We start from the raw sequence: 16098 nt of genomic DNA, 5'->3' as shown, positions 1-16098 counted from the left end.
TATCATTGCAAGCAGGCCACACCCCTAGGGAAACTCCCCTTGGGCAGACCGGCCACTCAGAACTCAGTCATCTGATCCCATCATGGGAACAACCACCCACAACTGGGGTCCAGCCAAGTTGACATACAGCTCCAACTATCACAGTTACTATATGGAAAATAGAGAGTAAACTGATTCCTTCTTCTTTGTGAATAAAATAACAACTAGAATTAATTATTGGTGATCAGTATTTAGATTCTATTTGATATCATGACACTAAGTGTGTTAGATACCAAAATGAGGCACACTGAGTCACAGCTAATGTTTTCACCCACATAGAGGTTGCTTTTCTTTTTGGTCCATAATCCTTAGGTGATTGTCTTAATCCAGTACATCATTTAGCTTTATATGTGGATACTGCTTTAGTATGTATGTAGTATGTAATAAGCATTGATTGATGAGTTCAAATGTCTCTGAAGGGGATTGTGTGCTATAGCAGACTGGCATTTGGGGTTGTCAATTCTAGTCTTGGCTCTGTGCCTAGAAGTTAGTAAATCACCACGTTTTGTTTTCTCAACTACAGAATGAAAGGGAGATGATCTTTTAAATCCCTTTCCTCTGTAAGGGAGAAATGAGATGAGTCACCCACCTGATGATGACTTATTACTAACATTGTTAAAGAAAGGTATTACCACCACTTCCTTCTGTGCCTCATTCTGATATCTGACACTGCTAGTGTCATGATTTCAAATAGAACCTAAGTACTGATCACCAATAATTAATTCTCTGGTAGCATAGTGCTTACTTAAGGCACTTGACCGCTAACTAGAAGCCTGACGGTTCAAATCCACCAGCCACTCCTCAGAAGGTTAGGCAATCTATTTCCATAATGATACTGTCTCGGAAACCCAAGGAGGCATCACTGAGTCGGGTCCAACTCCATGGCAAATGACAACATCAACAATAATTAATTCTAGTTATTATTTTATTCACAAAGGAAAAAGAATCAGTTTTGTCTCATTTTCCTTATGAAAATCCCTTTCATAATATTAAGATTTACATACTTTGTCTTTAAGGTAAAAAAAAAAAAGATGCTAAATCCTTTAATATTTACCCATTTATATTATCCATTTTATATTTATTTAAAAAAAAAAAATCAACCAACCTCCATCCTTTCTTTCCTTCTTTCTTCCCTCCCTACTAATTTTTCCAGTTCCCATTACTTTATCTTATTCATGAATGAAATAAATATTTATTAAAAACTTAATATGTCAGATACTATCATGTAGTTTGGACATGTTATCAGGATTGATCAGTCCCTGGAGAGAGTATTACATTTGGTAAAGTAGAAAACCAAAAAAACCAAACTCCCATTGAGTGCATTCCAACTCACAGCAACTCCCACTGGATTTCCAAGGCTATCAGTTTTCATGGAAGCAGACTGCCTCACCTTTCTCCCATGGAGCAGCTGGTGGGTTTGAATTGCTGACCTTCTGGTTAGCAGCCAACTGCCTTAACCACTACAGCATTAGAGCTCCTTTGATAAAGCAGAGGGTCAGCAAAAAACAGGAAGACCCTTAATGAGATGAAGTGACACAATGACTGCAACAATGGGCTTAAATGTGACAACAACTGTGAGGATGGTGAAGGACAGTCAGTGCCTTAGGCACTATGTTACCAGAGTTCTGTGGACATTTGACTGCTAACCAGAAGGCTGGCGATTCAAATCCCCCAGCCACTCCTCAGAAGGAAAACTGGGCAATCTACTTCCGTAGAGAAACCACCTTGGAAACCCAAGGAGGGGTCACTATGAGTTGAAATCGACTTGCTGGCAGTGAGTTTGGTTTGGTGTGGACCTTATCTTATCGTTGTTGTTGTTGTTGTTATGTGCCCTCGAGTCAGCCCTGACTCATAGCGACCCCTCCTTGGGTTTCCGAGGCATGACTTAAGGCACCTACTGATGAAGGTTGAAGAATACAGTCTGCAGTATGGATTACATCTCAACATAAAGAAAACAAAAATCCTCACAACTGGACCAATGAGCCGCATCACAATCAATGGAGAGAAGATTGAGGTTGTCAAGGAATTCACATTGCTTGGTTCTACAATCGATGCCAACGGAAGCAGCAGTCAGGACATTAGACGTCGTGTAGCATTGGGAAAGTCAACTGCGAAGGAACTGTTTCAAGTGCTGAGGAGCAAGGATATCTCATTGAGGACTAAGGTGCGCCTGACACAAGCCATGATATTTCCAATCACCTTGTATGCATGTGAGAGCTGGACAATGAATAGGGAAGACCGAAGAAGAGTTGATGCTTTTGAGTTGTGGTGCTGGCGAAGAATGCTGAAAGTACCGTGGACTGCTAAAAGAACTAACAGATCTGTCCTGGAGGAAGTGCAGCCAGAATGCTCCTTGGAAGCAAGAATGGCCAGACTTCGTCTCACCTATTTTGGTCATGTTGTAAGAAGGGACCATTCCCTGGAGAAGGATGTCATGCTTGGTAGGGTGGAGGGTCGACGAAAGAGGGGGAGGCCTTCAACGAGATGGATTGATACAGTGGCTGCGATGATGGGCTCGAGTATAGCAGGGATTGTGGGGCTGGTGCGGGATCGGGCAGTGTTTCGTTCTGCTGTGCATGGGGTCGCTATGAGTCGGAAACGACTTGACGGCACTTAACAACAACAACATCACTACGGAAGTAGGATTGCCCAACCTTCCTTCCGAGGAGTGGCTGGTGGGTTTGAACCGCCAGCCTTCTGGTTAGCAGTCAAGTGCCTTAGCCACTATGCTACCAGAGCTCCCATCTTATCGTTAATAAACTAAAATAATTTAGCTATAAATTTAACGCAAATAATTTAAACAATATATAATTTGATAAAAGGTCTTTTTGTCCCCGAGAACACTTGAAAAGTCATTTAACATTAAATGATAATTTAAAAGTAATTTAAGATTTAACATTTGTTTAATGTAAGTCTTAGTTTCAAACAACCACAACAACTAGGTGGAAAGTGAGAGCTTTATCGGCTCTGCATTAGAAATTCCTCATTTTCTCCTCCCAAATTATGATTTTAAAAGTCTTTCAGGACACAAAGGTGTTACCCTTCCAGTTTCAAAATCCTTTCTAACTTGTTTGTTGAGTCATGCAAATATCATTTATATTTAAGATAATGTGCTTAACTCTTTCAAGACAAAGTACTTATGGCCTGACACCACAAAAAGCCCCAATTGTCCCTGGCCTAAAGGAAATGACTCTTCAGTCAGCTTTGTTCTGGAATGATGCCCTTTGACATTCTGTGTTGTCACAGAGGGGTTCAGCTAAGAGCAGCACCATTCATGTATGTACCAGCAGAGTCATCCTCTCCACTATCACCACCACCACCACACCAGTGGTCAACCATGGCCCATATTCCCTGCCACTTTTGGGCCTGAGGATGAATCTAACCTGGGATGTGTTACGGTGTCATCAAAGGCCACCTTCAAAATTTTGTGTGAAGCAAAGAGCTACCCTGATGAACAAAGAACTAAAAATGGATTTTTACCATCCATTTTACTGTAACAGAATTCTACTGTTACCGAGGAGTTGTGTAACATTCTTAAACTATTGCTAGTCAACACAGGCTGTGCACCTATGATCTTGTGTTTACTTGGAACAGACTCACATGCATTTATCACCTGGTTTTAGCCATTAATATTATCTCTAATCTTTCTGCAAGCCATTTTCATGACACTATATAAATGAAAATCTCTCATAAACTGGGAGAATCCTAATTGATAACAGGAATAATCTAATCATGGGGAGATATTTGTTAAGAGGTCTTTTTGAAAAGTTGGTCTCAGAAAACTAACCAGTACTTGAGAAGACATGATTTTTTTGGCTAAACAATTACCTATTCGGAGGTCTGGTTGTTTAGTGTTTAAAGCATTTGGCTGCTAACCAAAAGGTCTGAGGTTCAAACACACCACCAGCTCCATAAGAGAAAGATGAGGCAGTCTGCTGCTGGAGAGATTTACAGACTTGAAACCCTATGGGACAGTTCGACTCTGTCCTAAAGGGCTACTATGAGTCAGAAGTGACTTGATGGCAGTGGGTTTTGGACTTTATTATTATTATCATTTATTTTTATCTTTTATATATCACAAACTACTTTTGTAAAGGCCTTAGTTTAAAACTAAATTAATCCAGTATTCATCCATTTTACCTATAAACTACACAAGTACCTACTCTATACCAGGCAGTGTGCTGGGAACCTGAGGTTCAGAGAAAAATAGAGTACGGTTTATAATCCCAACTAAGATGTGGTCTAGAGCATTGAACTTGACTGCACAGCACACATGCAGAGCAGAACACAGAATTCTACCCAGTTCAGTGGACTTAATTGTTGTTGTTATGTGCCGTCGAGTTGACCCAACTCATAGAGATCCCTCCTTGGGCTTCTGAGGCAATATCACTATGGAAGTAGATTGCCCAACCTTCCTTCCAAAGGAGTGGCTGGTGGGTTTGAACCACCAGCCTTCTGGTTAGCAGTCGGATGCCTTAGGCACTACACCACCGTGGACGTAAACTCACTGCAATCATAGCAACCCGATAGGATAGAGTAGAACTCCCCCATTGGGTTCCCAAGCCTGTAAATCTTTACAGAAGCAGACTGCTTCATCTTTCTCCCATGGAGCAGTCAGTGGGTTTGAAACACTGACCTTTTGGTTAGCAGTCAAATGTTTCAAACACTGCATCACCAGAACTCCTATAGTGGACTTACAGAACCTAAACTTTAAGAGACTAGAAGCTAATATTAGCCACTTTTTAAGCTGGGGGAAATCCCTCAATGAGAATAATAATCTCTTCAACTCAGCTGAATATAGGAAGTGGTTTCAGAAATATTAGCTGGTCAGAGAAGAGAATAATTTTAAACAAATCAAGGACATTCATTAGGGAAAATGGGATGTAATATGCCTCTGGTACTTTCTATCACCACCTGGCATATAGCAAGAATCCAGCAGCATCCAGCCATTGAGTCTCCGGGCTAAGAAAATCCAAAGGCCAGAGTAATGTTCAGCTGGCAGATGCTAGCTACATGTTGCTTTGAGCACTCAAGCCTCATAGTATTCCTGATGGGCTTGAATGTGTAATGACATTTATTCAGGATGTTGTAGTTAAAAAACCAGGTGATCCCTTCTCAGTTCTGCATTTCTTTTCAGGAGATAAAATTTGTGGGAATTCTACTTGTTTTTGGAACACATGCCATGAGGGTATTATTTGAGGGTCATGACCGCTGTGGGTTAATTTCTACATTGGTTGGTGACAGACAGTAAATTTCTTTTCATCAGTCACTACGACTGCTTTTTAGAAGGAAATGGGGATATAAACCTAAAGAAACATTAACATTTTATTTTAGCTTCTCTAGGAGCTCTGGTAGCATAGTGCCTAAGGCACTTGCACTTGACTGCTAACCAGACGGCTGGCGGTTCAAACCCACCAGCCACTCCTCGGAAGGAAGGTGGGGCAATCTACTTCTGTAGTGATACTGCCTTGGAAACCCAAGGAGGGGTCGCTATGAGTAGGGGCTGACTCGACGGCATACAACAACAACAACAACAACAAGGTCATCAACTTAGTGGATCAGCTTAGAATATCTCCTTACCTGCCAAGTTATCACTGGGTTCAAATTACATTATCGTAGTTAGGCAAAACAAAACAAAACAATAATTTAACAGGATTTAAAGAAAACATTGCAACTAGCAGCAGTTGACTGGATCTTCGGAATCTATTATATCACACACACAGAAACATCCTGAGAGGGTATTTTTCACTTTTCTTTCTTTCTTTTTTTTTTTTTTTTTTTTGACCAAATGTTGTTTTTTGGATCAACACAGACAGTATTTGAGGGAAAATTAGGCAGCAGTCAGGAAGAATTATATTCATCTGTACTTTTTTTTTTTTTTTTTTAAAGTCTCCTATCATAGTCTTTTCATGGAATCAGCTTTAGTGAAGAATTCCTTTTAGGAGAGGAATGTTGTTATTGAAATATACTTTGACCTAACTGAACAGCAACTGCTGCCATAGATTTTTCTGTTCTGGTTAAAGCATCCAGAAACCTGAGACTTACTCCAGATTTCTTCCTCTCAACTTTACCACATCCTGTTGCTTGTATTCTCTAACTTGTTCATCTCCCCATCTCATTCCCACTTTAACACTTTTGTCCTTCATATGTATTGTCTGACATATTAAAACCACCTTGAACCTGCAGTTTCCAGCTTTGCCTCCATACACTTTCTGCATCACCACTACAATCATGTTTCCAAAAGGCAAAACAACTTATCTCACCCCCTTTAAAGCTCTGGCTAAACTTTCTAAAAAGAAACAGTGCTATCACAATGGTTAAGCCCCTGGCGACTAACTGAAAGGTTGGCAGTTTGAATCCACCAGCCACTCTACAGAAGAAAGAAGTGACAGTCTGCTTCCATAAAGATCACAGCCTTGGAAACCCTATGGGGCAATTAGGGTCACTATGAGCTGGAACTGACTTGATGGCAATGGGTTTATACTTCCTAATTGCATACAGAATAAAGACTCTGGTGCTTATTTTTGCTTATCACTATATCCTCAGTGCCTGGCACATACTAAGGGCTCAGTAAGTGCTGAATGATTATGCCTGAGGCCTTCCATGACCAGGCTCTGCCTACCTCGTCAATGGTACCCGCTGCTTCCCTCAGACCATAGTGATCCACTAACAGTTCTCTGAGCTCACTTGCTCCCTCCAACCTCCTTGCTTTTGCACCGGCTGTCCTTTTGAGTTGGACTGTTGCATCAGCTTGGGTTCATACAGAGGGGTGTCTATGGAAAGTAGTGCCTATGGCAGTAAGTTTTAAATTGTTGAATAATCTCTCACAGCTGGCAATGGAAACTGCATTGGTGAATAGAAATTGCTCATTTCTATCCCCCAAGTGGTACTTAGGGCATGTTCCATACTGGCCACACCCTAGATCCATTTCTAGGCTCACACTCCACTTCCTCTCGTAATCTATGAGGAAAACATTCTTGTGTCTCACATAAGAATATTGCTATGGCTGTCTCCCAACACAGTCCAATCCACAATATCCTTATTTTTCTCCAGACTCAGAAAGGAACAAGGTTGGGTTAAGCCAGGCACAGCATGTATCGAGTTTCAGACTCAGGGCTCAAACTCCTAAAGCTTTGGGACCTTCTGTACTAGCTCAGGATTTGGGCTTGAAAGGTGTTTCTGTTATGATTTCATTATTGTCACAGGTAAAATAGGTGTTTAGGGGCTAGCTTGGGAACCAAAGGATTGATTATCCAAATCTCAAAATAATTGTAAAAAATGAAAAAAGATTGATTATCCATTGATTTTGTGGAGGAAAACAATTCCATTTACATGAAATAGAATGCATCTAAACTTTACTGCCAGTTTCTTTCTTTATCCTTCTTTAAAAATAAATTCTTGGCCACATTCTATCTACCTCTAATCTGAAAGCCATGTTTCCTTTCTTTCTTAAACAACAGACAGACATGGTTATAAGGGTCCTGTAAGCTAGCTATTCACTGATGCCTTAGGCTCTTGCAACAGTAGACATACTCATTAAAAAAGAAAGAGTGTGTGTGACTGAGGTTCTGGTAAATACATGGCCCAATTGTTCAGGAAGATAATTCTGTGAGGACCAAAAGTTGAAAGCACTTCAGAAAGTTCTCCCCTCCCAATAGAACTGGCAGAGAATATAATTTTGTAAAATGAGTCAAAACATTTGAAGGAAAGATAAAAGTGATGAAAAGCAAAGATGGCTTGTGGTTAATGTGTACATCTTCAAATGTAATACAGTTATTCAACTAATTTAAAATACCATTGAAGTGAGATAACTCTCTTTAAATATTTTATCAGTAAGATGTTATAAGGTTTCTATACATATATTATCACATTTTCATTTAATTACTGATCAAATGTACTAGTTAAAAAGACTAAGATCTTCCCAGATATAAGCCAGAATAATTTGTGAGATTACAGCAAGCAAGCCAATGCTATCTTCTGTGTGACTTTATAAAATGTGTACTTGGGTAAGGGATGAAGACTTTGACAGGGCTTTCCTACTTATTGTGGTTAATGCAGATCCAGTCCTGGCATTGTAAACCTTTGAACACTCCATCTATAAAATTCTGTTGTCTTTTTAAATTTTCAGTAACATTTCTTTTTACTATATTTATCACATTTTCCAAAATATGAAAATGCTCTTTTTCATTTTAAATGTTGACTACATGTGAGAAATTAACTCCAGTTATATTACTTCAGACTATTCCTTTATTAGCAACAGTTGTGTGGTGCTGTCAAGAAGAATCTTGCAACGAAAGCACCAAATTTGGAGAGTAGACACATCTGTTTTACTTTGCAGTTTGTTTTATTTCGGAGAATATGAATTCACAACTATCCTATAACTGAAGACTAAAGAAAAAACATATGTTGGTAAATCTGATTTCTGCATTTTTTTCATTCAAGGGAAGTTGCCTCCCTCAGCTCTCTGCCAATAAGTAATAAATGGACTTGGCAAAAAGTTTATTTAAGTTGGCTTTATTAAGCCAGTAAAATGCAGAAATCAAGTAAGGGACAGGCAGAAAAATCCGTTCCTTTGAAGTCAATAAAAATCCATCTCCTTAATCCCTTTTTCATTCTAAGCAGTGGTGATTTTTCTCAACTGATTCATTGAGAACCTTGATTCAGCTAATCTGTCTTGCATAGTTATCTTTCTTCTCCAAAGCTTTCCTGGAGAAGCATCCTTTCCGCTTGACAACCATCATCTTTTACACTTGCATAGTTGTGCATCTGATTATAGACATTCTTGAGTTAATCCCGATAGAGATTTAAGAAGCAGGTTTTCAATTACTATCTACATTTTCATGAATAAAAACAGTAGTAGGTAGCAGGACAAAACAAAAGCCACAGAGAAGCAATCAATGGTAGAAGATGGCTAAAATTTGATATATATCTCTTTCCTCAACTATCTCCATTAAGCCTCTGTCAAGACTTTAGGGGACTGCTGCTCACCTCCATATGAAAGAAAATCCAGGCTACAATCTAATAACTCCTTTTCCATACTCCCAACTCATCAACTATTGGGCTATTGTCTGAAAACAGACTCATGTTCGAAGCTTTCACAATTTGAAAGGAAGGGCATAATCTTGAGAGAACAAAAACAGACAAAGCATTTTTATGCAAAAATGCACCCATTATACACTTTTACCAACTGTACAACTTCCTCATACATTATTTTCTTAGGTGCATGATGTGTGTTACTTACATGGTATTAACTTCAGGACATTCAAAGTTTGACATCTTTTAGGAATCTTTGGTTGCACATAGTGTGAATAAAAGGATTTCTTACCTAAACTAAAGAGCACCAAGAATTTCAGACACACAAACTCTCGTTGATCAAACTGTAGTGAACGAAGCTTTGCCACTAAATCCTGTGCATGACTCATGAGGTTGTTGAGGGTGGCCCCAGCTTGGGATGCTATTATGGAATAGTCCACCTGCAACACAAAAACACAATCTTCATGACTGCCAGAATCAGAAATACATTTCTCTTGAGGTTTTTAAAAATTGTGGCTAAAATTTGATTCCAGTTAAAACCAAAAATTGATAACAGAGGAGATTTTTCCATGGAAGTGGAGACACATTCTATTGTTATGAAATGTATCACAATTGTTCTGCTAGATCTAATCATTTTTATAAGCCTTGTAAAGAACAGGTTTAGACCACCTAAATTTTGTAGGAATACATACCTTTTTCTCTTATGAATTTTATTACCACATAAGGTTCAAAGTTTTAGCTTTCATGAATATCTTTAAAGAAAAGCTTGCATCCCTTCTCCCCCACATTCCTGCCAAAAAAAAAAAAAAACCCCAAAACAGTTGCTATCAAGTCTATTTCAACTCATGTGTCAGAGTTGAACTGTGCTCCATAGGGTTTCTAATGGCAGAGTTTTTGGAAATAGATTGTGAGGCCTTTTCTCCAAGGTGCCTCTGTGTGGACTCGATCCTCCAACTTTATGGTTAGCAGTTGAGTGTGTTAACCATTTGCACTACTCAGGGACTCCAAAGAAAAGTGTACCAGCCATAAAAAAGTCAGTCTAGGAAAGTGTTCTGTATGTGCACAGTGATATTAAGCAACATATGAAGAAAATGAAGGCCAAGATATTTCTATTTGGATTAAGGGATTATATTTTAAAGTATTCATGGTTCAAAACTGCATGCTAATGGATGACAAAAGAATCACATTTAAATTATTCTTGTTTAGTTTGCTGCTTCCTAAAAAGCCACAACATAAGACCACTACTTATTTTCAAATGATTATTAATACTGTTCTCTCTAAAGACAGCAAGGACCTAACTGATAAGAAATATAATTCCTTGGTCTGAAAAATAAAGGATTTTTTCTTGCATTAAAAAAAAAAAAAAAAAAGCAAAGCACTGTGAGGCACCAATCTTAGATTATTCATGGGGACATAAGTTCAATTTATAATCATAAGTTAAGATGTCGGGATGGCTGTCAGTGATAGCACTGGTTCTGCTGCTGCGATTGCTGCATAATGGGAAAGCCCAGTTGGTACCTAACTCTCCCATCCTTCTTTGACTGGCGAGCTCTCAGGCAACCAGATACTCTTTTAGGTGCATTTAATATTTGCAGCAGCAGCAAATTTGTCTGGGAGGCAAGTCCTCATCTGCCACTCACTCAGAGCAGACTGTATTAAATTTTTATATTTATTGACATTTCATTACCATAATTGACTGCACTTGCTTCTCTAGTAGAAGGCACAGGGCTGCCTCCTAAGCAGGCGAACTAGTCCCTTGAGTAGAATTTGCAATTAAAAACAAGGCAGAATGGATTTTTTTTTATTGTGTAAATATGATGAGTTGAATTTTCAGCTTTAACTAGAGAATACTGGGTGTATAGAAACCTTTTTCAAGAGTGAGAAAAATTATGAGTCAGTTGAAAGACGACCCCCAAAGGTGTCAATCAGCTTAGATAGAGTCAACTGTGCATGAAAAAGGCACCGTTCATGTGAGTTCTAGGAAAGCCCTAGCATCAAGCATTGCACTGTCCTACCAGTCTGTCCATGTGCTGGTATCTGTCCTCTAAATGTGAACATCAAATGTCCTAAAAGCTCCTTGGATTTCTGTTTCAGAATATGTGGAAAGTCAGTACACAGGCAACTTGAAACCTGAGCTGAGTGGATAGGCAATTGAACTTAGGATCATACAAGATTGCTTGTCAAGTTCACTAAGTGGTGTCCTAACTACCATTTCATCACTTCTCTTGCAGGCAAGGAGTCTCTGGGTGGTGCAAACAGTTAATGTGCTCAGCTGCTAACCAGATGGTTGGAGGCTTGAGTCTACCCAGAGGAACATCAGAAGAAAGGCCTGGTGATGGACTTCTGAAAATCCAGCCTCTGAAAACCCTACGGAGTTCTACTGTTGTGCACATGGGGTCCCCTGCAGTTGGAATTGACTTGTCAGTAAATGGTTCTTAGAGATGAACTTTTACCTCGAAGGATGTTTTTCCTACATGAAAGCTGTGGCTGAGCTCTAAATTCTTAACTACTCCAGAGCATAATAATATAAATTACTCAGAGACAAACGGGATAGATGACTGAGCCAAGAATGCCCTCTGGAGTGGTCGTGATGGAAGATACCTGGGCCAAGACAGGGGTGATCTGGGCCAACTCTGCCTCTTACAAATGATGGGCCTGGACAAGTCATGTAAAAGCCCACCCCTTCACTATTGTATCTTTAAAGACAGCAGTTTTAAGTTACATGATAGTAAAGTACCTTCCATTTCTATGATTATCAAGAAGTAGTTGGGACAATACCAATTTTAAATTCACAGCTAATTGTTGAATGCACTGCTGCTTTGATTTAATAAGTACATCTCACTGCCATTGAGTCAGTTCTGACTCATGACCATGGCATGTGTGTCAGAACAGAAATGTTCCATAGGGTTTTCTTGGCTGTAATGTTTATAAAAGCAGATTGCCAGGTCTTTCTTGCATGGAGCAGCTGGGCAGATTCAAACTGCCAACCTGTAAGATAGTAGTTGAGTGCAAACTCTTTGTGCCACCCAAGGATTGTATATACTTTAATTAAAAAAAAAAAAAAAAATCACCTGTTAAGCCTTATGTTACACCGGAAAGACAATACTAAAATAAAACATAAATGTGCTGATATCGGTGCACTTTGTTATTAAGATAGGGTTGATTAAATTTGGATATGTGTGTCATTCTAACTGTAATGCAATAATAAGTAGAAATACTAGACCTTCATAGTTGAAAATGTAGTACATTCCAATGGGAAAGAATCTAAATAATTTCTTTAAAATACCCCTCCCATGCTGAAAAAAAAGAAAAAAAAACATGATTCAATTCTGACTCACAGTGACCCTATAGGACAAAGTAGAACTGTCCCATAGGGTTTCCAAGAACTGCCCCATAGGGTTTCCAAAACTGCAAATTTTTACAGAAGCAAACTGCCTCATCTTCCTCCCACAGAGTGGCTGGTAGTTTTGAACTGCCAACCTTCTCATTAGTAGCCAAATGCTTTAACCACTACACAACCAGAGCTCCTTACTAGATTGTTTCATAGGATTATATATTTAGTAAGGGATCTTTAGTGAGATGAACCTTCAGGAAATCAATTGGCATACCAACAACTTTATAGCTATACATTTATTTACATGCTAATTTGAAAGCTCAAACATGCTTATTAAATGGGGGCTCAGATAACATTTCATTCAAGGATAATTTATCAAATTGCACAGCTCACAAGGAGGATGGGTGATTTATTTCTGAAACAGCACCCAGATCTGCAACTTCCTCTCACATTTTATTACAAACATAATTATATTTTCATTGTTGAATGCAGAGTTTGCGCTCATTTCAGGAGCAGCTGGCCTTGTCTTTTATGTACTTAGTAAAATTAATTTATTGCTCTCTTACATGTAATCTTTGTGCCATTAAACTCAAGGAAGATATTGAAGAAATACTGTAAGCCAATGTCCCCTTTGGATAAATTTCACTCATCATGAAACTAGAACCAGTTTTAGCTAAATTGCCTTTAGTTCTAATAGTTGAAATTTTGATGACTTGTATATTGTAAGATGCCTGTCATTTTAATATGATACACAATAATAGAAGATAATGAATAAGTTGCCAGTGGATGTTTCCCTTAGGATGATGTTACAGTGTTGTTAATTAGCTACAATATGCAAATACTAAAACTGACCCTACTTCAACATATTCTATTGTTTTATTTTACATACACATACATACAAGGAGCTCTGGTGGTGCAGTGTCTAAGACATTAGAGCGCTAACCAGAAGGTTAGAGGTTCAAACCCACTAGCTACTCCACAAAAGACATATGGGGCAATTTACTTCTGTAAAGATACTACCTTGGAAATCCAATGGGGGTTGCTATGAGTTGAAATAGACTCAATGGCAGTGTTTTTTTTTTAATACATACATATATATGTATATATGTGTGTGTTTTGAAAATACTAGATTGAACTGAATGCTTATTATAATTATAGACACTAAATGTGTGTCAATTAATTTGACAATGCTTAATATTACTGAGAGCTATAGCTTTAATATTACTATAGCTTTGGTGGCACAGTACTTAAGGCATTCAAACCCACCAGCCACTCTGTGGAAGGAAGATGAGGCAATTTACTTCTGTAAAGATTTACCACCTTGGAAACCCAATGGGGGTCACTATGAGTCAGAATCAACTCATTGGCAGTGGGTTTGGTTTTGGTTTTTTGATATTACTGACATTCATTATTTCCTTTTTAGTACTGCAATATTATGCTTAATAAGGTTATTTAATGTACACTTTTAAAACATAATCATTTCAGGGTTAAATAAGAAAGCTGGTGTGAAGCAGTGAATCCTGAATTTAATGCTAGGTACCGGAGCCCTGGCTGCTCTCTGCGATGGGAGCTTATTTCAGTTACTCCAGTTTCAAATGACAATGGTGACTTTTAATATTACTATTTACTTATCTTAAAACACTCAGAATAAACATTTTCATTTGTTTGAAATAATCACCACATGGCAGTTGAGAAAATTGTATAAGCAAACCTAGAAATTTATAATAAGTGATTTGAGAGTACTCTATTTTTTGTGGCTAATGTTAAAAAAAAAAAGGAGCCCTGATAGTGCAGTGGTTAAGCACTTGGCTGCTAACTTAAAAGTTGGTGGTTCAAAACCACCACCTGCACTGTGGAAGAAAGATGAGGCAGTCTGCTTCCACAAAGATTACAGCCTTGGAAAGCCTGTGGGGGCAGTTCTACCCTGTCCTATAGGGTCCTATAGGGTTGCTATGAGTCAAAATTGACTCACTGGCAGCAGGTTTTATTTTTGGGGGTAAGGTTGAAAAAGGTTGGTAGATTTAGTTAAAATTTTAATTTGCAGTTCCTTGTCACTGTTTTCCTAACCCTGGAAGAATTTTAAGCACTGGTATCTAGCTCAACCTGCACAGAGAGAACAGCCACATACTCTCTGTTTAGGGGAGAGGCACTTCCTTATAGAAGCTGAATTATCCGGGAGACTTTGGATTCCCCTCACACTTCCTTCTCTGAACATTTCTAGCACCTTACCTGATCCTGTGTCATAGGGCTTACCTGTGAATGCCCACAGTACAAAGTGCTACGTAAAGGTCTCCATTATAATCATTAATTAGACAGATGAAATACATCTGTTGCATACAGGGCTCTAATTTTTTTTTAATTTATATTTCTCACATCTTCGATTTCCCTTCATTTCTTGGATCTTTAGAAATATTTTTAAATTAAATGAAAAAGTTTTCATAGCCTATGCATGAGTGCTAAGCTGCCAGTAGGGGAATTTTGCTTGCTTTGTTTGAATAACGCCATTTAATTTTTTCCCCATAATATCAACATCCTGACCTTGGCAAGAATGCATCACGGAAACAGACATGTCATTGTTTCGAAGTTCATAGTCTGCAAAAATCCATGGCAGTAGGTTAATATGTCTCTGTGGCAGACAAATTATTCTATTTAGAAAAGTGAAAAAAATTTATTTAAGATGTGTTTTCTCCAAAGGCTAGAAGAGACCTTAACAAAAACAACTGATACAGGGTGCTAGGATGATGAATGTTACATTTTTTTTCTTAATTTTAGTTTTTTTTGCCTTAACATTGAAATAATAATTTTATAACAATAAGTGATAATCACATTAAAATTGTTTCTTAATAATTAAAACTTATTTTTAAGAATGAATTGAGAATGAAACAACAAAGAACAAAAATAAAAAAAGTATATGCATTTAGGCTCAATCAAAGAAGAATGAATATACTTTGTAAGTTCCACAGAGACTGTCATGCACTGAAAAAAACACATGAAGACCAAATTACAAGCCTGAGATAACAGCAAACTTTTTAGCATCTGTAAGTTATCCAGAAAAGCAGAATGGCATTTTGGCTGAGAGCACAAACTCTGGCACCAGACTGCCTATTTCTGAATATATGTCATGCCACTTCTTAACTGGAATTTCTCATTGAACAAACTACTTAACCTCTCTTTGCCTTGGCTTCCTCATCTCCAAAAAAGGGGATAATAATAATAGTATTTTCTTCATAGAGTTGTTGTAATGATTGACTTTTTTTATGTGTCAGGCATTTGTATTAGTGTTTTATATATTATCTTTTTTTATTCTTACAACAACTCTATGAAGAAAATACTATTATTATTATCCCCTTTTTTGGAGATGAGGAAGCCAAGGCAAAGAGAGGTTAAGTAGTTTGTTCAATGAGAAATTCCAGTTAAGAAGTGGCATGACATATATTCAGAAATAGGCAGTCTGGTGCCAGAGTTTGTGCTCTCAGCCAAAATGCCATTCTGCTTTTCTGGATAACTTACAGATGCTAAAAAGTTTGCTGTTATCTCAGGCTTGTAATTTGGTCTTCATGTGTTTTTTTCAGTGCATGACAGTCTCTGTGGAACTTACAAAGTATATTCATTCTTAGACATAGTAGGGAGCTCTGGCAGCATAGTGGCTAAAAGCACTTGACTGCTAACGAGAAGGCTGGCGGTTCAAACCC

General features: G+C 38.2%; 1 protein-coding gene across 1 annotated transcript in view; it reads right to left on the bottom strand.

Moving 5' to 3' along the window:
* Positions 1-16098, bottom strand: part of NR5A2 (nuclear receptor subfamily 5 group A member 2) — a 207977-nt gene that overhangs the window by 77031 nt on the left and 114848 nt on the right. Inside the window, exon 7 of the mRNA XM_007941092.2 lies at positions 9365-9512. Within this exon, the coding sequence (XP_007939283.1) occupies positions 9365-9512 (148 nt within the window). The remainder of the gene's footprint in view (positions 1-9364; positions 9513-16098) is intronic.

Source organism: Orycteropus afer, unplaced genomic scaffold (genome assembly GCF_000298275.1).
Source record: "Orycteropus afer afer isolate SDZICR_OR568_19922 unplaced genomic scaffold, OryAfe1.0 scaffold00075, whole genome shotgun sequence".
Lineage (NCBI taxonomy): Eukaryota > Metazoa > Chordata > Mammalia > Tubulidentata > Orycteropodidae > Orycteropus > Orycteropus afer.
Note: the sequence above shows the minus strand (reverse complement) of the source record. Positions and strands in the feature narration are given on the sequence as shown.